At 32.6% G+C, this 25,464-nt stretch overlaps 1 protein-coding gene across 1 annotated transcript; it reads left to right on the plus strand.

Annotated features, from left to right (window-relative positions):
- The first annotated feature begins 5,017 nt into the window (after positions 1-5,017).
- On the plus strand, positions 5,018-25,316 carry LOC132729600 (inter-alpha-trypsin inhibitor heavy chain H3-like). Its single transcript, XM_060715384.1, has 12 exons — positions 5,018-5,197; positions 6,533-6,690; positions 8,669-8,779; positions 8,967-9,081; positions 16,363-16,489; positions 17,209-17,372; positions 18,046-18,162; positions 18,641-18,812; positions 19,466-20,184; positions 22,206-22,332; positions 24,073-24,120; positions 24,857-25,316. Exons 1-12 carry the CDS (start codon positions 5,105-5,107, stop codon positions 24,913-24,915), a joined length of 2,010 nt encoding a protein of 669 aa, XP_060571367.1. The 5' UTR covers positions 5,018-5,104; the 3' UTR covers positions 24,916-25,316.
- The last annotated feature ends 148 nt before the right edge of the window (positions 25,317-25,464 follow it).

Genomic DNA, 25,464 nt, shown 5'->3' on the forward strand with positions numbered 1-25,464 from the left:
CCAGATAAACTTTCTCCATCCACGGCACCAATCTATTATTCTATTTATCCTGTCACCGTTTTTTTAAAAGAATTTTATTAGGCAAACTACCTTTTAATCACACTATCGGAAATGTTTCTATATAAACAAAGAAGGCCCGATGCGTGCATTATTCTACAACAATGCACCTGTGAATTTTCACATTGAGGGCGCCATTTTGTTTGAAAAATGTGATAAATAAAAACAATTTTTTGTCGAATTTTGTTGTGAAAACTATCTAGAATGAAAGAAAATGGTCTAACTAAGAAAATGAATTCGAACACCAATATCTTTTATTCAGTCGTTAACGCTGTACAGACGTTTAAAGTATTGTTTACGTGACGTCACAATGTAGCGCCAAACAGCACGTGCAAAACAATCAAATCAAGTACGCTAGTTTAATGTCGCAAACGAGTTAAGTTTTACATTTATTTCACTTTTAAACGGCCTGTAAAGAACGTTTCTATTGGAAACTCTGAGGCGAAAACAAATTTAACCACCAAACATAAAGTCCAACTTTATAATAATAATTATATTTTTTCTTGAAAAGTAGTCCGGCAAACATGCATACCACGTGATCAAGTGCCGTAGATCAGTAAAAATATACGGCACCTTGTTATTGGGCCGAAATTGATACAAGTGACAGGATAAAAGTTTATAATTTGTCACAGCCTTTTGTACTATCTTTATATACTATGTACATACACAAATATGTAAATGTCGTAATTGACAAACATGCAGTATTGTCTATGAGTAAGCTGATAAAAGATAAACAAATTTTAACTTTTAGGAGTTCTCTTTTCATCCATTTTCATGTAATGTTCAGTATTCAAAACTTGGATCTGCATTATTATACTGTCTCCAAAAGATTCAATATTGATAACCTTACTAATGCTAGATCAGTAGAAGGTTAGAGAAGGAATAATAGTGTATCTTTTACAAGCACTTGTGACAGTAATTTTTACAACCACTTCTGTCAAATTTTAATTTTGTTTTTGTCTGAGTTTCTGGTGAGTTATTTGTAATGTAGTAATAATTTCAACAGTTGTCAGAATTTCTTTAAATCAATGCCTGTCTTGTTTTTCTGATATTTTTTGTATGAATTCCAACTTTTTTTGAAAAATTTGTAAAACTGTATGGTCCATTTTTGACTTTTATTCGGGGCCCAAATAAAATAAAAATACTTTTTAGTACCCTTTTTATGAACAATAAAAACTTACCCCAGAGCACCTAATTTTCTTATTTCAAGCCTATGAAAATTTTATTAATTTTACCCCGTTTTAGGGGCTGCTAGATTTTTAAGCTGAAAACATTTTTATGTGATGATTAATGGGTGTATTGTCACCAAATAAGGACTGTAGAATTAGTATAGACCATCTTAGCCAAAAATTGGAAATGTTTAAAGGGACTCCACTGAGGTTTTTTGACATGATTGGACTGAAAATATTTTTTCCAGATAAATGTACCATTTGATGTAGGTTTAGACCACTAATCTTTGTGCAAAATTTCAAATCACTTTTTTGTTCCAGAATGATTATTTAATTTGTAAAAAAATGACCCAAAATGAAAAGCGTTTAAACACTTTTCACTCAAATCAGGTTAAGAAAAGCATAAAAATACGATTTTCAATTTATTTCAAAGTATATTTCTTAACTATCTTTGCATATATTTCTGTTTTAAGTGCCCCAGCTCATTTATGTAAGAAATTCAAATGTTATGTTTGTAGGCTTTTAAACCTCAGTGGAGTCCCTTTAAACAGCCTTACGTTATGAACACGTCTAACATTAATTTTATTGCAAGGCCAGCGTGGCCAACTCGTTATTTTATTTTTTAAATGGTTGTAAATAGGATAATTGTGTTATATTTTAGGAATTTTTCATTATATTTCATGTAACTAGTGCAATTTTCAGTTCTATTATTTATATTCTTCTCTTTTTTATCACAGTTTGCATTATGTAATGATTGCATGTCATAGTCAACTTAACATTATTAGAAAGTTTACAGTTATCAGCTAACTCATGAGTCACATCTTAGCCAAATATCATACAATTTATTAGGTTTTTGTTTTCTTAAATAACAGTTAGTGTTGTGAGCCGTCTCTAGGTTGTATGCCCTTTTTTATTTTGTATTTATATTTACAACTGGCACAAATGTATGATTTTTTTGTGCATTCAGCTATAAAGATGTCTGTTGTGAGGGTATTTTATCACAAGACTGTAGATGGTAAAACTCATTTATTTTACAAAGTGGACAAATAGAAAAGTTGTGTTTTCATTATAGATAACATAACAAGTTTAGTAAGTAAGTAAGTAACGACTTTATTTAATGAGGCAACACAGTTGGGCAAGCCAAGTCTTCCCTGTGAGCCTCAAAGTTTTACTGGTCATGTGACATTTCAATCTGGAAATTATTTTTATCCAAGGTTTGTTTTACATACATGTATTGAGTACAGATAATGAAGGCAAAGTGAAGACATACCTCTTGTAAAATTGTCTTTTTCTGATTTATCAAATAACATAATTTCCATTTTATATATAAAAGTAGATGCTAAAAGGTAAATGCTATTATTTCTATTTTGCAAAAACATTTTACAGTAATCTTAGGACATGACTTTTTATAGGAGAAATATTATATTTTATTAGGAGTAATTGTATCTATTTCTTAGGCATAATAGCCTTGATGATCAGAATAAAAATGAGTACATAATATCTTTGATTAATATAAAATACTTCAATCTTATTTGTCAAGGTAAACCTAGAACAAGATAATTATTAAAAAGCATGGCCAATGTGAAGATTATCATTATTTTTGTATTGTAAAGATAAGATTCAAGTTTGTTGTTTGTAAAATTGCATATCATCATAATTATAAATGTTATCTGTATCTTTGTTAGGCAGCTCCCACCTTGTGCAATTGTTTGATCTTACAGAGCTACATATATACTGTATACAAACATGTAAATCATATGAACAGTTCTTGTTAACTTTGATAATATTGTCACCTTTATGCAGTTACAGGTTAACTTCTATTACATTATATATGGAGTTTACCCATTACTGCACATGTGCATACTGACAAAAATCGTCTTTTTGTATACTGTATTGTCCTATTTCCATTAAAGTCCTCTGAATTTATTTATACTTTGAATTAGACCAAGGTCATCTTGATGAAATAAAATATCAATGATGCTTTTCCCTGATACCTGTATTTTTTCTCTACAGTCTAATTATACCACTTATTCTTCTAGATATGTAATAATTATAACACAGCTAAAAGAAAAGATTTTAAACCAGTGTAATATTAATCTTTTGTTAAAAACCATGAATGTAGAACTTAGACATTTTGCATGTTGACCTGCAGGAAGTGCTGGGTTTTTTAACAATTGTTTGAATGTAATTAATGCTCATTTTTACATCATTTTTTACATCATGTACAGACATGTATATCGTTAGAGTATCATTATACAATATGTACAGAGAATATTATATTAAATACACATCAACTGATGACGGCTTTTGTGTTTCTTTTAGCACCCCTCACAGATGAGGTTTTGCGTTGCTTGATTTCCATTGTGCTCCTCATCCATAATTTCTTTAAACAGCATCTCCTCCTAAACTACTTTGTAGACTTTCACCGAATGCTACAGAAATCATTTTATATTGATGGTCACAGTCTGATGCATATTTAAGTCACATGAACTAAAAGTCTGCTTACAAATGGAATTAGAATGCCTTAAAATGGAATTAGAATGCCGAAAGCATGGCCCCTACAAAATTCATATTAACCTTGGGCACAGAGTTTAATTTACATAGACTTATATAGGAAAATGCATTTTCACCTTTAAAACTGCATGTCATTGAGGTCGGATATTTGAAAAGAAGTACTGTAAATGAGACAGTAGGTTTTAGCACGTATATTTACGGCATCATAACGGTTCTTGAAATTTCCCTTATTTTCGTTTTTAGAGAAAAATCTACGAAAGCATTCAAAATGCGTAACAACTGATTAAATGCAGCAAATTCATATTTAACATCGAAGTGGTCTATGTCAGCCAACACCAAATTGTTCGTCTTGTTCTGTAGTTTCCTGAATAACTATTCATTTGACTCAAGTCCGATGCGAAGATTAGAAATCCAATATGGCGTCAAAGATGGCCACAAAATCCCTAAATATTTTGGAATATAAATGTTTGCTTGTATTTGTTTCCATTTTTCAAGTGAAATTTTGCACAAATGTCATTTAAAGCGTTTAACACAACGAGGCTTAACTTTATTGGAGGAACTATTCAATTACATAACTTTACAAAATAAAAGTTGTTTGTGTCGGAATTACAAATGGCTATAAAATAACCTAATGGAAGAGATTTAACTCTGCAGGAATTTCCAATATAAATTACAGAGTTACCTCTCTCCTCATTCCATATTCATATGCATATTACAACTTTATGCATATCATTAGTTATTCATGTATTTCTGTTATGCATATAGTGTTTCTATCTTCAATTTTAATGACACCAGTCAAATATTACGCTTGTTCATCGTTTGGTAATTTCATTTCATCTTTATATTAATATATTTTTTATTTTCATACAGAAAATTTCCAATAAAAACTTTAAACTTGGAACATTTTTTTAATTATATACATGTCTTATCCTTTCCCAACTTAGTAATTCCAGACAAACATTACACTTTCATATTATTTATACATGTTGATCATCACCTGTTCTATCTACATTTACAAACGAATCTCTAAAAACAAACTTCCTATCTATAAATTCATTGAAGTTTAACAACTAAATTCTCTCCGGCTTATGGCATACAGCACTTCCAGTGCTTTGATTATTAGTTTGCAGCCTAGTTCCCACGAATAAATGTGTTAACTAAACAGGATATTTACGTGTTTTTGCTTTCTCTGATTGGAGCAACGCTGATAACCTTCTAACAAAAACAACACTGTAAACAAAGTTGTTGGCAAACACTTCACCAGATTATAACAAATCCGGAAGCCGCACTTAATGTTTCTTCAAGTGCGTCAGGCGCTAACCCGCCTATAGAGCTATCATTTATAGCCACGGATATACACCAGCATGCATGTAAAAATGCCTGATGTCAGTGTTTTGGTCATATTGACCGTTGGAATATTATTTCCAGGAATTTATAGCGAAGAGACGATATATAAAGTAAGACCTTAATGTTATTTATGTATGTTATAAAATAAAATACTTTTGATTATACAGAATACCATGGTAGTGTCCGATATTACAAAATTTATCAGGCAAGGCAAAGAAAAAAAAATAGGGCGAGGCTCTACCGAGCCTTTCCTTTTTGTGTGTGTGTGGGGCCTGATAAATTTTATAATATCTGACACTTGTTTGGTATTCTATTTATCATGTTTTCAATTTTAGTATGCGTTTAGTATGCGTTAGATTTTAACTGAAACAACAAAATGTTAAGACCCTCTCGAGTACATGTCGCGCACAGTAATATACAAAGGGTTTTATCTATATGAAATAGTAACAAATGTTTTAGTCAAATATAAGAGAGAATTTAAAATTCAATAATTATATTCGTTTCAAAGTTTACCCGTTTGATATTTTCAAAATAGTAAGGGGTAAAATATATTCCATTCTCTTCATTTTATTTGAGTTGACTGATAAAGCTGAGGGTGATTGTTAGCAACAGAAATAAATGTAATGACATGATGAAATACAATATATGAACTGTATAAATTTGAATCTTTATATATCTTTGTTTATCTCTGATTAAAAAGAACTAATCGAAATTTTGAGATACTGGTAAATTTGTAATGTTTCACAGATGAAGATGCTCTTTGTATTTATATGCATTATGCGATCAAAACATAATGATTTCATAGATGTTAGATATTAAATACGGGGTGATATAATTAAGGTAGAGAAAGCACAATGGGACATGAGGAAGCCAGGCCCCCATTATATCTCTTGTTATAATATAATTTGTGTACAAAATTGGTCATAGGTCTTACACAAACAATGCATTATACACATATCTTCAATTCAGCATTAGTGAGGAAAATACCCTCTCAAGAAGACGGTGATCACGTGGGTTATATTGACGTCAAACATTACAACTTAATAATTACGTATAGAGAAACTGGCAGGACTTGAACCCACGCCCCGCTTTACTCTTCGATATGGAGGTTTTATTTTAGGCACCTTAAATATCAATGTTACAGTCAATGGAAAAATAGTCCTTTTGACTGTAAACTATTCTTATTCAACTACATTAATTAAACGAGTTAAATATCATAAAATTTTATGAAGACGCATTCAAAGCCAATCGTAACATCTCGGCTATAATCAATAATAACCTCGGACTCAAAGTAATAATAACAAAAAAGACTGGTGCATAATGGAAAAAGTAACTTTTTGGGGACACACATCGCAAATATAAAATTAAAAAAATGAATTAATGTTGTAATGGATTTGTTTACAGAACATACATGTATAATAATATAACGTTTACGTGAATTTCAGAAGCCAGAGATTCATTCGCTACACATTCATTCTGACATCAGATATCGATATGCCACGACAACGGTGACAAGTCGAATAAAAAATGTCGACTCAAAATCAAGAGAAGCTAATTTTGATGTAACGCTTCCAAATGAGGCTTTCATCACGAATATGACACTGTTAGTTTATGTTTTCCCCTCTGACATTATAATGTTATTTTATCACTTAACTATTTCCCTTTAAATTTTACATTATCACATGTACCCTCCGCTTTTACAATGGTAAAATCATTACCTACTTTATCCCCTTTCCTTTATCACCGAGGTGCAACGGTATCACTTATTTTATCCCCCTTTTCTTTATCGCCGTAGTGTAACATTATTACCTACTTAATCCCCTCTCCTCTATCACCATAGTGTAACATTATCACCAACTTTATCGCCCCTCCTCTATCACCGCAGTGTAACATTCTCAACTACTTTACCCCCCCCCCTCCTCTCATCGCACGTAGTTTGGACTTATCACATACATTTTCTCCCCTCTAACACTGTATTTTTACATTATTATGTAAACTCTCCCGTCTGACACTTTTTTACATTATCTAACATCATTCTCTCTGACATTAAATTGTCACAATCTTTCACACCCTTCTCTCCTCTGACACTGAATTGTTACATTATTTAACATCACTTTCCCGTCTGTCACTGAAATGCAACATTTTCTGACATTCCTCGCCCGTCTAACACTGAATTGTTACATTATTTAACATCCCTCTACCCTCTGACACTGAATTGTTACGTCATCTAACATCCCTCGCCCGTCTGACACTGAATTGTTACATTATTTAACATCCCTCTTTCCTCTGACTCTGAATTGTTACGTTATCTAACATCCCTCGCCCGTCTGACACTGAATTGTTACATTATTTAACATCCCCCTTCCCTCTGACACTGAATTGTTACGTCATCTAACATCCCTCGCCCGTCAGACACTGAATTGTTACATTATTTAACATCCCTCTTCCCTCTGACACTGAATTGTTACGTCATCTAACATCCCTCGCCCGTCTGACACTGAATTGTTACATTATTTAACATCCCTCTTTCCTCTGACACTGAATTGTTACGTCATCTAACATCCCTCGCCCGTCTGACACTGAATTGTTTCATTATTTAACATCCCTCTTCCCTCTGACACTGAATTGTTACGTCATCTAACATCCCTCGCCCGTCTGACACCGAATTGTTACATTATTTAACAACCCTCTTCCCTCTAACACTGAATTGTTACGTCATCTAACATCCCTCGCCCGTCAGACACTGAATTGTTACATTGTTTAACATCCCTCTGACACTCAATTGTTACGTTATCTAACATCCCTCGCCCGTCTGATACTGAATTGTTACATTATTTAACATCCCTCTGACACTGAATTGTTACGTTATCTTACATCCCTCGCCCGTCTGACACTGAATTGTTACATTATTTAACATATCTCTGACACTGAATTGTTACGTCATCTTACATCCCTCGCCCGTCTGATACTGAATTGTTACATTATTTAACATCCCTCTTACACTGAATTGTTACGTTATCTAACATCTCTCGCCCGTCTGACACTGAATTGTTACATTATTTAACATCCCTCTACCCTCTGCCACCGAATTGTTACATTATTTCATATCCACTCCCCTCTAACACTACATGTTTATTGTTACCTTATTTATAGTGTTTTTCTGGGGAACAAAACGTTTATAGTGTATACATTGTATATCATTTAGATGTATAAAATTAATTACCCTCTTTTATTAGACTGCATAAAATGCTGCGTTATTATACAAGTAGTGTCTATAAAACTTAACTTATTAATAGATTGATTCAAAGCATACTGTAAATTAAGATAGTAATACAAATATATCTCTAGGCATCGTCGGATACCCACGGGCGAACCATTAACATTGATTGCATGTTATGTAACATGTTTATCAATCGTGGGTATTCGACGATGATCTCTAGGATGGTATTTCAATTTCTACAAACGTCATAACAGCTGTTAATACCGAAAAGAGCAACTACATAATTGTAAGAAAAATGTGTTTGTGTTGCGCGTGTTTTTCCTAAACGTTTGGGAATACAATAAATTGTCTTTATATACAGAGAGATAGATGGCAAAATTATCGTCGGGGAGATCAAAGAGAAAGAAACTGCTAAGAAACAATACCAGGCGGCCCAACAACGCGGAGAAAGTGCAGGATATATTGGAACGAGGTTAGTTTATTTCTAGTTTATATAAGAAAAGAAACCCCTGATTACCTTAACGTTTTATTGTTTTTTTATTTAATTATTTATTTTTCTAGCAATATTTAGTAATATTAAAGGGATATTGGTTTTAGTTTCAATGAATGACGAAAGTATCCAAATTTTAAGTTGTAAGGAAATGTTATATTTTTTGCAGACACCGCGAGACAAACAGATTTAACTTGGCAGTAACTGTAGCTTCACAGAGTAAAGTGTCATTTAACCTCACATACCAAGAATTGTTGAAGAGAAAACATGGCTATTACGAGCAGGTAGGATTATCCTTTGTCTATATTTTGTCAATACAAACCTTCGTATATTGTCTTCAAATCATTCTGCTTCCTAAGTGAGCATAAGTGTGTATGATAAAATAAGTAGATATAACAAATTTCTTTTTGTTAGAAGCTTTCAAATTTGTGCTTCATCCATGTTTGAGCATTTATTAAATATATAAACATGATAGAAGAGTCCAAGGTACAGATATAATGCATGCACACCAGTTCTGTTCACAAACTGTATACATTTTAATATTTATACATGTATATCAGTATATGTATAGTATGCCAATGTCTAATTTCTTATTTGTTTTTGTTTGTTTTTGTTTTCCTAAGTCGTTTTATCATTGGAATACATGCAATCAAGCCAAGATTTGAACTACTGCTTTCTTTACAAAATGTAGGCCTACTCAGAAAATGAACTTTCTCACCTTTAACCACGTGCTAAGTAAATCCATTCCTGCTTCGATTAAAATCCCATTGAATAACAATATATTTTTGATCACCATCAACATCCATCGTTAATTTAATTATTATTGAACTTTCAATACTATGCAGAGCTCCAGATAGCGTGCGTATAAGCGTAAAATACGCATAGAAAATCTAAAATACGCATCACTTTCAAAATTCGTGCGTCACAGTTACGCACAACAAAATGAAAATACGCTCGTATGTCAAAATTTATGCGTAAAAGAATAGAAATGTAAACATTTGATATGTAGAAAGAAAATGTTTTGAGCATAAAATACAATATATTTCCATTTAATTGCATTGAAAACTAAAAATTCTGTTGTCAACAACGCATGTTCAAAACGAAAGTAGCAGGAAATACAGAAGGGAGGTATCTCCCGTAGATCTATCAACCTGTGAAATTATTGATGAAATTTGTGCCATATAATCATCGTAGGAGTTAACACAGTATTAAGATTGTTTAGGCATCTATTGACATACTTATGCCTAAATATAAACACAAATATATTTTAATTTCTTTAACTTTAGTTGTTGGAACAAAATAACATGTTATTCACCTGCAATTTTGTACTCAATATTTTCGTACCCAGTCTACAGTTACGGACAATTTTCTCTCAGACCAATAATTTTTTTAAGGAAAGATAAAAAATCTTGTTTATGTTTCTTTAATTCTAATGTCAACTATAATTGTTCAAACTGGAGTACATGATAAGGTACATGCCAACAAAAATAAAGAAAGAAAAATATTGACTCCTAGAAAATAAAATAACTTGAGGGCTTCCACTAGTGGAAGTTTGGGAGTCTTTTACTCCTTGAATTGGCCTGTGACTTCCAAAAATCAATACTTTCCTTCTTTACCTATATTATGTGACTTCCAATATCAGAGATTTTGAAGTCTTTGACTTCAAAATTTTGAAAATGGAAGCCCTGATAATTTTGCTGTGTATCCTAAACTTGAGTTCCAGTATACTCTGGAAGTCTGACTTTACATGGCATGTTTTGTATTGTTTCACATTAAATCAGTATTTAATTTGTAAAGGTTTTTCTAAAAAAAGAAAATAAACAAACAAACAAACACAACAATAAGTTTTATTTGTTTATAAAAAATGCAAAATGCTTTTTTGACAGATTTTACCCCTTAAGTTTTTCAGAATTTGCATTTTACCCCTCACTCTAAATTTTGAGGGGTAAAAACCCCTTGGCCAAAAAAATTATCTGGAGCTCTGACTATGTACAGTAGAATTTTAACTGTACACTATCATTCAATAATAACTTCCATCTTGTGTATTGATTGACCTAATATGTGCACAAACTTTTTTAACGGGACCTCGCAACAGTGCCCGTATTTAAACAATGACGTATTATTTACCACCTTCGCATTTCTATAGTCCGTTTCAAACTGGCATCGAGACACGAATACTTTTTTTGCGCGTGTGTATCTACCCCCCTTCAGGCGGTAGCTGTTTGTTTGTTGTTTTTCTTTTCTTTTTTCATCTCTCATTCTCCCATGATAATGATAATAATTAATTTTCCTCTTACAAATATCTTAAAATATATTTTTGAACTGTGTAGAAATTTATTGAATAAAACCATGTCATGTGTTAAATTAACTAATATTCACTACTGTTATGTATACTCATGTGTTGTATTGTATGTAACTTGAGTTAATAAAGATATGTTCTGTTCTGTTCTGTTCTGATAGACAAAGTGAGGTTATCATAAGTGTGTATGATAGACAAAGTGAGGTCATCATAAGTGTGTATGATAGACAAAGTGAGGTCATCATAAGTGTGTATGATAGACAAAGTGAGGTCATCATAAGTGTGTATGATAGACAAAGTGAGGTCACCGTAAGTGTGTATGATAGACATAGTGAGGTCACCGTAAGTGTGTATGATAGACATAGTGAGGTCACCGTAAGTGTGTATGATAGACATAGTGAGGTCACCGTAAGTGTGTATGATAGACATAGTGAGGTCACCGTAAGTGTGTATGATAGACATAGTGAGATCACCATAAGTGTGTATGATAGACATAGTGAGGTCACCGTAAGTGTGTATGATAGACATAATGAGGTTACCGTAAGTGTGTATGATAGACATACTGAGGTTACCGTATGTATGAATGATAGACATAAAGAGGTAACCATAGTTGTACGATAAACATGTTTGAATCTCTTCTTCTAGCAAATAAAAACTGGGCATCTAACCTATACATGTACGATGTCTGGATTGTGAGGCACATTCCTTAACAAATAGGCCAACTAACTTGCCACCTATCATAAATAGTCTGGCAGATTTATCATTGAGAAATAACAGCATGATGTAATCATAAATGATCCGGTAGATTGATTTATTATAATGCTTTTAAGATATAATGTAATCATTAAGAGTCATATAGAAACGACCATTCATTTGAAGATTCATGCTAATTTTTGTGAAAATTTTGAAAATGTATTTAAAAGTTAAACATTGTTAATTAACAAAGAAAATAATTAACATATTACAAACAACACTTACAATTCACGTAAATTAACAAAAATAGGTAACAAATAAGCAAAACATTCCTTATTTCGTTAGTCATGCAGTAGAAATATGGTGATAAATATTGCAAAATCAGTCACTTAATCGCACATAACATGTAAATTATAATCGTTTTAATTTTCTTAAAACCTTAGTACATTTATCTCAAGTTAATTTTCTTGAAATAATTTTGCCTATCTGGAGACATGCAACTTTAAGACTAACCGTTAGTATATGGCAGTGCGGAGATCTGACAGAATGGAGATGACAAAACAATCTGGCAGAATAAAATGGCCGTTTACGGTCTGCCGTTAGCGGTCTGTCAGAATAAAATGGTCGTTAACGGTCTGTCAAAATAAAAGGCCGTTAGCGGTCTGTCAGAATAAAATGGCCGTTAACGGTATGTCAGAATAAAATGATCGTTAACGGTCTGTCAGAATTATAAGAATCTTATCAGAATATCTAGCTCAAGGATAACTGTTTATGGTGGTAAGGAGGCTCTGCCGAGTTTCCGCGAAACAGTTACCCGAGAGCTAGATATTCAGTCTGTACCGGCAGCCAGTGTTTGATTCTTTTTCTTTCATATTACATATCAATTATTTTCAGAACAGAAATTACAAGAACTGATATTCTCATTTCGCACTTGTTTCTTATTGTAGCGTATGAACTTACAACTTCATTCCTTACGGTATAATGATGTCATCCCAAGAACGCAATTCATTCATAAAGGGCGCGCGACAATGACGTCAGTTATTTAAACATGTTGAATTCTGCTTAAGCCGGTGCTAGGGGGCGTGGACGGTAACTTGCACTTTCCAGTACCGTCCATGAACAGGCTCAATCAAACCGGGCCTGCAACATTTTCAATTTTGCTGCGTTGGGCTTTCTTTAGGGATTCTTATTTCACTCTATTTTGTCTAACATGGGGTGTAAGACAGGGTTTTCTAGCACTGGTGTTAACGGGAGATACTCCTGCCTGATATGCAAGAAAAAATGGTAGTTAACGGTCTGTCAGAATAAAAGTTAACGGTCTGTCAGAATAAAATCGCCGTTAGCTGTCGGAAAGAATGTAATTGACACTTATGGTCTGATAGAATGAATAACGAAGTCGCTGTTAACAGTTTGACAGAATGAAATTACCGTTAACAGTCTGACAATTTAATCGCCGTTAACGGTCTGACATAATGAAATCGACACTTACGGTCTGGCAGAGTGAAATCGACGTTAACGCTCTGACAATGAAATCGATATCAACGTTAACGGTATCAAAAATCAGGCAGACAGAATAAAAACACCATTAACAATCTGGCAGTATGAATTGATTTGAAGAAAATTATAGCAATTAAGGGACTGGCAAACTAAATAATTATTTTAAGGGACTAGAAAATGAAGGGCCTGCACTAAGAGTCTTGCAAAATATTGTTATCATTAATAAGGTTATGGTTACTTATTATATAGTTTTGTTATTCATCATACGCAGTTACTTATTGTCATAACTTGCTGAATTTCTTAAAACTTGTTGCCCCAATCATTTTCAAGAAAATCAATCGTGTTGTAAATTTAAAGTTTGATTGCGCCTGGTCAGACTGCATGTATGGATGTATATGCTTGCCTGGTAATGCACTTTCGGGAAAGGCTAATCATTGTCATTTCCAGCAGGTTAAAAGTTAAATAGAAAGTGCATATATGATAATAAAGATAATTTATGTGTCTTGAATTTAGCAAAGCGGGTTTCATGGATAAAGTTCTCATTATTATCTTAAAGTTGTTTAAGGGTTTCAGGAAACCAAGTTTTTACAAAGTTTCCGGAGTATATCTTTCATGTTAATATGTTCACTTATTGTATGTAAGTTATGTTATAAGGTTTATTAATATCGTGACCCATTTTTCCTGCAAGATATCGTGAAGGTCATGCATGTAGGAATTTTGAAAACAAAAATATTTATAATGTTCTTATGATGATCTATATTGATCCTCACCGCGCTTAATATCTTAAATGAACGTGCTGGACAAAATCATTCATAAATAACATCTGACTGACATTGCAGATCTTGGTCTTCACTTACCGCATGGTTAAATTCAGCAGTCGCCAAGTAGGCAGAGGTTAAGGGTGCTGCCTTTCCTATTTTTCGGAAGATACTTTTACATCAGTAAATACATACTAGTTTGATGCGAGTCTGTAATATTCAAATAATTTATTTTGTTTTACATGTTGCCTGATTTACGTAGATAAGAGCTACACTAGCTTAAATTGTTAGGGTCACACGTACATAATAAAGCCCACACGTTACTGAAATTGAAGCAAAAATGAAACTTCAAATGCAAAAGTTAAACAGCATGTATGTAGATTATTCGAGTTATTGAAAGCGGTATTAACTGGTTCAAGTAGCTCAAAATACTTGAGAAAAATATTTTCCGGCTACGTGAAAATTAACGTGTTGTTGTTGTTTTTTTTAACACACATTAGAAACTAGAAGTTGAACACTTGGATATCATATAAATTTGATAGCGGACGTATACTAAGATATTCATTTCCTTATAGCCATATAAAGGAACATTATTTTTCATGTTAGCTAGTATTGTACCGTATACATAATTATGCTAAGTTGCCAACCGACCTAATTGACTTGAATTACAGTCATGTAAACTGTTCAGATATAGCTTGGGACTACGATATACGGGAGTGGGTTGAGGCGGTGGGAGGGGGAGTGCAAGGGGTCAACAACAGTGTTTTTCTTTTTTCGTATTGCTGGTCGTTTTCCTAAATAGCGACATAACTCATAACTATGAAGAAATCTTAAATTTCTATATTCTCGTCAGTATAATGAAACATAAAGTAATCTAAATGCTGGTATAATTTTTGAGTCATTAACTAGGGGAGACCGAAGCAAAACGGAATATGGGGCGAAATGAAACACAACGTGAAGTTTCAAAATATCGTCACTTAAAAATATCGACAGCAATCGTCAGAATTAAGTAATGTTCCTGATACTGAAAGTACTCAGTGGAATTGAGTTTAAGTAAAACGTCTATTCAAGATAACTGTTTTTCGATCAGAATATTAAGTAAAGCTGATAATATTTAAAGAGTGTAAAAAGTGTAAAGACTGTTACATTTTGTCGCAAATGCCTTTCTTGTTACTTCGAGTATATATATATACACAACCCGACCGTGATAGAGCTGATTGAGATAGCCGAGTCAAATTCTTCGCACAATTGAAATAGATTTAGCCATGTTTTGTCATGGTTAGCCATGTTTCGCATACACCAGAAAAACGATCAAATGTTACAGTTTGTGTCAATTATAAATGAAAAAAATCCTAGTTATAAGATGCAACTATTTACATTTGTTAATTAATGTGAACTGTTCACAACTTCGGACAGAAGGGGTGTTAATACACGAGACATTTTGGATTGTTGATAAGATTGTCACTCGGAAAGTCAAAACATTCAGAAAAGTTGTGTAATAATCAATCCATTCATCATGGTCTTTAAGGAAATATCTATATTAATGCGCACATTCATCGCGATCGATTTATGACCACAAATTATTTTACAAGATATGTTAAACATTTTGCTGATGTAAATGTAAAGCCATGCAAAAGAAAGAAAAGTGTTTGTAATCGAATGACAACCAACCTCGGGTACAAGTTTCCAGCCGATGGCAATATTACCATATGTTTTCTTTAACATTGCCAATAAATCATGCACAGTCGTTTTCTGTAGTTCTTTGCTATATGGAACAAGTCTACAATACGTAACATTGTCTGTTATATACCAAATCATGTCTAAAAATATCATTTATAAATCTATGTAATGTCAGGTTGAAGATTATTACATTTGTAATAAGTTTTATAATAACAATATCACTTTTAATCTTCAAACCTACAATTAAAAATTGTACCTTTGATACCTGGTAGAAAGTCTTAAAGTACATGTATGCAAATATTTGCCTGCCCGGAAAGAAGGAAGTTAAATACTAATCATTGTCATTTTGATTTTTTACTTCATATTTCATATTGCTGACAGGGCAAAATGGAACAATTCATCATAGACGCTTTATTTGGTGATACATGATTCAAAACCAATTGTAGGGTATCTTTAAATAGCATATTAAGATGAAGAACTATCGTGATATTTTTTGACAGGTCACTCCTGTAAAAAATAGATACAATACACATCAAATCATTTTATATGCTTACTTAATCTTTAAGTTTCATCCATTGATTATAACTTCATATATAAAAAACATATACATTAAAAACTGTGTTTTTGTTTACATTTAGGTAATTTATATTGATCCTGGTCAACCGGTCCCAAATATGGACATAAATGTCGTCATTGAAGAATCACGGAAGATAACAGACCTTAGAGTTCCTCCCCTAAGAAATGACGTCATGGCAGATATCAACGGTAAATCTTGTTTTAAATATAGTATTGAATCCTTTTTTTTCTTTTTTTTTTCAAGTTATCTTTTAATCTGAACAATACCATTCATCATATTAGGGAAAATCAGTCGGAACAACTCGGCTATTATTCATAACCGAAGGCTGACGGAAAGGGCCGAACAGTTGCGATTCAGAGAAAATTTCTCAGATCTTTGCCTGTACTGATTCAGGCTAAGCGTTAATTAATGGAATCTGAAAATATGTATACATACATTAATAACATTTCTACAGCTAATAGGTAATTCATTCATTCATTCATTCATTCATTCATTCATTCATTCATTCATTCATTCATTCATTTAAAAAGAGTTATTTACCCTTTGTACTAAAGTGTAGACTAGAGTTGAGATGATCAACGCATTATTTATAATATACGGTTTATAAATGGACGATATCATTGCTGATAAGATAACATACATGTATTTATAATTATATTCCTTATTTCGATTTTACCCTTTGTATGTTTAGAAAAATTGTCGTCTGTCAAAAATATCGTCTGATTTTGATTTCCCCGAAATTGAAAAATTGAATAGCTGACTAGATGCTAAGCTAGCTACTCTACTTCAAGTCTGATACCGAGCTATTTTCATAGGTTAATGCTGTTCTAAGCATATATGAGTTTAAAACATAATCTTGAGGTGACATGTATATCCTTTAACAATTCAAAGTTATATTGTTTAACAGACTTGAGTACTATAACAAAAATATCTCAGCCAACTCCAACAACAGCGCACGTGAACTTTGCTCCAAGTATTGAGTTCCAAACTGCACAGTCAGTTAGTGGAATGGCCGGTCAGTTTGTTCTGCAGTATGACGTCGAGAGGGAGAAGGACGTAGGGGATTTATTGGTAATGAAAGTTTTCTGTCAAGCTTCTAAAGAGATGAACTATTGTACCGGATGAAGTACCGGATGAAGCACGGATGACTGATGTCTAATAGCCCCTCCATACCTTCTTATATCTATAATAAACATTTATTATATATATATATAGGGGTAGGGTAGGGACAGGGTGTGTTAGACGTCAGGCACCTGTGAGATGAAGTACAGAATTATTTACAAAAATGCAAGCTTAATTTCGATATCTTAAAAAACATGTAACGATACAGAAACAAGATATATTTGAATTGAGAACTTTGTCTGTGACATTACTAATTCAAATAAGAGTTTTTGATTATATACGACAAATAAAATGAAATAATATAACTATGTAAAAGATACGGTAATAGTAATATGTTATGCCGTGAAGACTGATGCAGCAGTTACCTTAATAGAATTGTGTAAGAGAACAATGCTATGATTATGTATAATACAATGTCCGTATGAGTAATGCAAGACTAATGTAATGTAACGTCATATTGTAGTCTTAACTTATGTAATGTAATAATGTATTCTTAGTAAAATGTAATAAAACAGAAATTTAACAATGAAATGATTTGGTAATAAGGTAACGTAATATTTCTGTAACATGGAAGACACATTGTTCAAAAATATAAGTAAATATGCCAGGTTTGTGGTTTTAGGTGGTCAATGGCTATTTTGTGCATTTCTTTGCACCGGAAGGGTTCAGACCAATTCCAAAAGATGTGTTATTTATCCTTGACACAAGTGGATCAATGACGGGGACAAAATTAAATCAGGTAAAATATTATTAATTTTCTGAACATTTTATGCAGGACAGTTTGGAAATCATCATTTTTTTGTATTTTGCTGTTGTGATGTTGCAATAAATTCAGTTTAGGAAACTTTTGATATATAATAAGCTTTACCTTAACGAACAGAACGTTTTTCCATGGTGTCCAGCTGCTTGCTGGAGGAGATAACTGAGTTTTACACCGGCCTAACCGTACATTATATACTTTTTTATTGGTGACCAAGTTTGTGTTTTAAAAATCCCAAACTGAACTCGTATTTACGTAAATGCTGACTGCTCCTGTTATTTCGTAACCATAAAATAAAATAGGTTTGACGGGGTTTTAATTACACATATAAATATAAAACAAATATTTTAATAATCAAGTATTTAATAATCAAGCATTTAATAATCAAGTATTTAATACATTGTAATCAAGCATTTAATAATAAAGTATTTAATAATCAAGCATTTAATAATTACAGTTGAAACAAGCGATGAAATCTATCCTGACTCAATTGAATGAAGGAGACCGGATGAACATTATGGCGTTTTCAGGTTCAACCTCGTTCTGGAAGACAAAAATGGTTGACGTTATACAAGATGACATTATGCAACAAGCGGTCACGTATATAGACTCTCTAAAGGCTGCCGGCTGTAAGTAAATAGTAATAAAGATTCTAACTTAAAGCGATATTATGCTCATTTTTTCGTTGTCAACTTTACTTTAATTGACTATATATTTCAATAAACTGGTCGTTATAATGGTGATTGACCAACACATGATATTTGAAAATGTTCAGGGTAAAAAAAATAAATCTACCTAAATATATAAAGAGACTGCCCCACTCTTTTTATAAATTGAAAGTTACAGATACATTCCGACAGATAGTTACACACATCTCACAGGGCCTAGTGAGTTAATTATCGTTCATGTGAAGTAAGGAATTATGAGAATATGTTAACTTATTTTGACTTTCACCTGTTCACTCTATATCTACCCATGGATGGGCATAATGTCACTTTAAACATCAAAGGAGCAGCATTTTTCATTATTAATTTTGTCTTACAATAAGCACACAATTAGAATTGTTGGAAGTTGAACTTGCAAGAAAATCATATCTCATTTCTTATGGACAGACTCAATAAAGCATAGTATATGGTTTTCAATTAGTTCATGTTTTCTTCATTTCTCTCAAATAATCTTTTCTTCCCAGAACTGAACATTACGCCACGATTTTTAGACATTTGATACGTCGCACCGTCTTACTAAACCTATATACGTATTTACTATTACCTTTCCTTTTTAGGGACGAATATAGAATTGGCATTGACAGCAGGTGTAGCATTTTTAAATGACCGCAGCCACGTACAGAACACTGTCAGGTCTCCGGTTATAGTATTCCTTACTGATGGGGAAGCAACAAGTGGCGTTACCAACACTGACACAATTTTAATGAATCTACGTAAAGTAAACGAGTTAGAAATTCCAGTGTTTTCATTGGCATTTGGTGAAAATGCTGACTACGATATTGTAAAGAAGATTTCTATCCAGAATAATGGCCTTGGTAGAAAGATTTACGAAGCTTCGGATGCAGCTATGCAAATTGAAGGGTTTTACAAAGAAATTTCCGTGACACTGTTAAACAATATAACATTCCAATATCTTGATGCTCCTGTTGCTAACGTAACGCAGCACGAGTTTACAAATTATTTCAATGGTACGGAAGTTGTTATCTGTGGTCAATTGAATGAAGTTGATGGTAATAATACGAACAACGCCCTTACGTTACAAGTCAGGTGCAACAGTGTTGATGGACCTGGTTTGGTCTTATCTGGTGCACTTAGTGACCTACTGATAGACATGGACAATAAAGATAAAACTGAACATACTGGCATTTTTGAAGAAATAACAGAAAAGGTATGGGCATACTTAACAATCAAACAGCTGCTGGACAAAGAACTTGCAACATCAGATACGGAGGAGAAACAGGGCTATAAAAGACAAATACTTGATTTGTCTATAAAGGTTAAGATTTCATTTATTTTTAAAAAATTCATCATTGATTAGATCCTGTGCACGAGGCTCCTGCAAAATGTTCTGCCACTTATGGGTTCCTAGCCTTTTCTATGTATTTTTAAAACGCTAGCTTGCACTTGCATGATACGTTCTTTAGCTGACAATGTCAATTTATTTCATGAGAATAACTTTTAATTGAGCAGTTTACTTGTCGTATGTAAAAAAGGAATAAAAGATCAAAATTTGTAGCTTTATATTAAGGCAAATTTTATTCTCCGAAGAAACGTTCTGGCTGATGCCATTTGCTGACCATTAAGGTAGAAAAGAAGCAATCTATAAAATATATCCATGCCTTCTATGAATGTAGTCTTAAATATAGTAACTGGTCACGAAACAATTTAAAGGCCGTGAAATTCGGGGTTTTTTTTTTTCTAACTAATTAACAACAGATGAAGAAAACCCAGGGACTCTTGGAGTGATAAAGGTTGCAAAAGTCCTATTATTTCAAATATAGTTACAGATGATGAAACCTGGGTACATACGTTTGAGTCACACATATAAAAGGTTGTCATCGGCGGGGCGGGGCGGGGCAGGGGGGGGGGGTGAACCACTTGTCCATGGACCTGACCGTACAGTCATTGTATGCAATAGAACAAGAACATTGTATTAAAATGTGAAAGTATAACACTCGGGTACACAAGCAAATGATGGTCAGGGTTCCACTTGTACATGACAATGTGTCTTGTCCTTTGTAAAATCTACTTAGGAAATAGATATCAATTCTGAGTGCATTGTTGTAGAATAATGCACGGTTTGAGTTCAAATGCGTAGTAATATAATCACGAAGGCCAATAGGCCTGAGTGATTAATTACAAAGCATTTGAACGAAAAACGTGCATTATTATACAACAATGCATGAAGAATAGATATCTATTTCCATTCTAACACGTCAAGAAAAAATATAATTACTATTATAAAGTTGGACTTTATGTTTGGTGGATCAATTTTTTTCGCCTCAGAGTTTCCAATAGAAACGTTCTTTAAAGGCCGTTCCAGTTGGTTGAAAAAAAACTGTCGTTAATTCTACCGTGTGTAGAAACATTTTGAGAATAACGAATTTTGAAAACGTTGATAAAACTTTGTTTGTTTATTTTATTTCAGTCTATAATTTTCCAAGCGAAAAACAAAGAATTAAAATTGAAATAAATGTAAAACTTAACTCGTCTGCGACGTTAAAATAGCGTACTTGATTTTGATTGTATGGCACGTGCTATTTGGCGCTACATTGTGACGTCACGTAAACAACACTTTAAACGTCTGTACAGCGTTAACGACTGCATTAAATATATTGGTGTTCGGATTCATTTTCTTAGTTAGACCATTTTCTATCATTCTAGATAGTTTTCACAACAAAATTCGACAAAAAATTGTTTTTATTTATCAGATTTTTAAACAAAATGGCGCCCACAATGTGAAAATATACAGGGAGATAATAAGAACGGCGAGTGCATTGTTGTAGAATAATGCACGCTTCCGGCCTTCTTTGTCTATATAGGAAAATTTCCGATAGTGTTAGAATTCTGAATAGATTGTATCTAGATGCCATTTTATCATTGCCTCAAATTGAGACTACTTAATTATCATTTTGAGATCGGGTAACAAAAAAGTAACAAAATTGTGTTTTGGTAAAAGGCGAATATTTTGACGGTTTGTTACAGTTTTTTTATATAAAATGCAGTGTACAAGAGATTTGAGTCCAATGACAAAACAATTTGCAGGACGCTCATGTACAACTATTCAAATTCACGCGCGGATTTTGTATTAACAGTTTTATCCAAAAAGGTGAAAAATAACTTTTCTACACGGTTCATCAAACATAATTTATGATTTTATTCATTTTGTGAATGTTGTGTAAGTTATGCGCACGTGCGTGAGTGTATGTTTTCTTTACTATTTTTTTTCCTTGTATTAGTTAAATTTTGAGACAAAGCTATTGCATAAATTCAAATTTACTACTACTGTTCTTTTAGTACGGATTTGTGACACCATTGACAGCTATGGTTGTGACATTACCAGAAACAACAAAAACAACAATTATGGATGATAATGTGAATATAATGGAACATAAAAGGAGACGCCAACCCCTACCGAGACCAGGTAATTGTAAACATTAAAGTCCGTCTGTTATCAGTTTGACTTCCTGTAAAATTAACAGGGAAGGACTGAATATAAGAAGAATTTCCATTGGTCATTTTCAAATTACAAACTGAAATCGGTGAATCTCATTGGTCATTTCAAAGTGAAATGTAAAGGACATTTCTAACAATTCTTAAATAAAATGTAAAGGATAGTTCTTACCATTTTTAAATAAAATTTTAAGGATAGCTCTATGATAAATGTAAGGGATAGCTTTCCCACTATCAAATAAAATGTAGAGGATAGTTCTAAATTAAAATGTAAAGGAATTGGGATAGTTTTAAAATTTTAGGTTAATTTGAAAATGGTTACAATATTTATAAAGTCAAACGTAAAACAAGTGAAAGGGACACCTTATATAGAAGTTGTTCTTATTTGAAAATTTCAATATAAATATGATATAATTTAATTTCAATGTTTAAAAATGGGTATTTTCTTAATAGCTACATGAAATAATTATTATGTCATTGTTATGCAAGCATTGCATAAATTTTCTTTTTGTATTGAAAACTATGAAAATAACATAATTTTCGCATGTTAAACATATTTACTTTGTCCGAGTATCGTTTTAAAAGATACTTCTTGTTTTGTTTTTTGTGTGTTTCGACATTGTTGGAATTTTAAATGCGATGGTATTTGATTATTGATGTGTTTATTTTTGATATAAACGTCAAACTTTTCTTATATTTTTTTGCATATTTATAAAGCATAGATGATTGCGTACATGAACACTTAAGTGTAAGGTACACTTAGTGAGGCACGGCAGCTTGATCTAGAAATATTCCTTGCAGTGTTATTTAGATATAAACATTAAATGCTATGTCAAAACTCCAAAAATAATGAAAGCAAAAATAGTTAGACTTCGTCCGAGTATCTTTGTTAAAAGACACTTCTTTTTATACCCCCGAAACGAAGTTTGGGAGGGGGGGGGGTATATAGGAGTCACTCGGTGGTCGGTCGGTCGGTCGGTCCAGCCGTCCGTTGCATTTTCCTTGTCTGGAGCATAACTTGAAGACTAATGGTTGGAATTCAATATAACTTCATACAATGGTCAAGCACATTGAGAGGAAGTGCAGTGCACAAGAAGCATAACTCCATCTTCACTAATTTCGGAGCATTACTTCAAAAACTTTATCTCAGTGAGTATTTGTATTAAGGTTTTACCACAGAGCAAAAACTAAGTCTTCATTGCAACATAATATGGGATATGTCATCATAGTGTTACAATAATTCATCTAACTCTGATCATTGATCAGCATTTAATTAGCATGACCATTTGTTTTGAGATAAAACCATACGGCGGCAATTTTTCTAGGAGATATATCAGTGAGACTACATTTACACTATAGTGAATAAGATCTAGCTAATAAGTGAAATTTACCTTCCAAGACCATAACCTCTCCATTCACCTTTGTGGTGAACTCCGGAAAAAAGATGTAAAAAATTTCTTAGTCACGTGGTGCACTTGCTTTAACAGTAAGAATAACTCCCAGTGGCCTATGGGAAATGAATATTACAAAAATGTGTGGGGTAAAAATTTAATTTATATCTACCAATAATTTAGCGGACATTTATTTATGCTAAAATTTTTACTGCACAAAATAAGCAAAAAAAAAACAACTCACGCAAATTACTGGTTTTATAGTAATAAAAAACATATACTGATTAAACGTATCACTAACCTTTATTTTTATGTTTCAGTTAAACGCATTTTGCATGACCCGGTTCAACCAGCTATCATGTCTAAAGGTATGTCACTAATGTCTCTATCTTAATTAATAAGAACAGGCTTTCATTAAATCTCCGTTAATTTCAATTTTATTTTATTTTATTCATATTTAAAGTTCAAGAAAAATATAGATACTGGACTAATACATTTTTTTGTTAAAACAATGTATGGATTTTTAATGAAATTGCCATTTCGCATGGCATTTATTAAAGGCCCATTATAGCTTTTTATAAAGCTTTTTATTTCTGATGTCCTGTTGTAGTTTCCAAGATATTACTCATTTGAACCATTTTTTTGCATATGCTGTTTTTTTGACAATAAGTACAGTTATAGTGATTTTGCATTTTGTATGGAAGTCAAAATACTACTTTTTTTATTGTGCTAATTAGATGTGCTAATTAGATGACAAATAGTTTCATATTCAGAATTACTTCCATCAGGTGAAAGCATCTACTTAACATGCTCTAAAGCCATATATTTGCAGGTATAATGTGCCTTCATTGCATAACCTCATTTACGAAGTTTACGTATCTTCCTCTTTTCATTTTCTGGTAACGAAAACTGTGTTATCAAAAACTGGCCGAGATAATTTTTTGTTAATATTTTAAATGAGTTTGTCAAGCTTCCATTATCCTGGGGGAAATAAAATGAAATTAATGTTTATCAACCAACATTATAGGTTCTGACCGGACTGCACAGATTCTGTTTTAGTAGGTTCAAGATTAGGGTAAAAATAATGTTGGTAATGTATTCTAGGGTTCTCAAGCGGAGAGATGGTTCCAAGCAACAGTTTTCAACATTATGACGGTATGTAAAGGAACCAGAATGTTAAGTGTAATAATTAAGGTCAGATCTGTGTTTATTATCACACTTCACACGACTTCTTTCTGCGGTAGTAGATCCCCCTCTCTCAACCTCAATGTGTTATGTTTGGAACATTACCTGGTGAATAGCAAGTAGATGATTCCTATTGAATTTGAGAACATTAGGTCAAAGGTCAAGGTCACAGTGATACTCAATGTATAAGCCTTAAATGATCGATATGTTCGGTAGATGACACCTATATTTAAGTCACAGTTACACTTAATGTGAAATATTTGTCTCATGAAATAACCTAGGTCAAAGGTTTTTAAATGTTGTATAATATTATTTTTTATATATTTTTGTATATTATTGATTTAACACTTGACCTTTATGAAATACGAAAAAGTACGTAAATAAACCACAGTTAAAGACAAATGAAACGGGGCAACGGTGTACTTTTGAACAAATGTCTAGTGGGTTGTTTTGGTTATGAATTTGAAATTAGTGTGCTTTAAATCTTTACATAGCTTTATAGAATGTAGATATAACATTTTAAATGT

This window comes from Ruditapes philippinarum, unplaced genomic scaffold, assembly GCF_026571515.1.
Source record: "Ruditapes philippinarum isolate M1 unplaced genomic scaffold, ASM2657151v2 ctg3692_1_1_1_1, whole genome shotgun sequence".
NCBI lineage: Eukaryota > Metazoa > Mollusca > Bivalvia > Venerida > Veneridae > Ruditapes > Ruditapes philippinarum.

What these genes read in the sequence shown, in the direction of transcription:
- LOC132729600 (XM_060715384.1), top strand. Translation starts at nt 5,105, where the DNA reads ATGCATGTAAAAATGCCTGATGTCAGTGTTTTGGTCATATTGACCGTT. An exon ending in GCGAAGAGACGATATATAAA is followed by an intron (nt 5,198 to 6,532) that starts GTAAGACCTTAA and finishes CGTGAATTTCAG; the next exon opens with AAGCCAGAGATTCATTCGCT. An exon ending in CTCTCTAAAGGCTGCCGGCT is followed by an intron (nt 18,813 to 19,465) that starts GTAAGTAAATAG and finishes TTTCCTTTTTAG; the next exon opens with GGACGAATATAGAATTGGCA.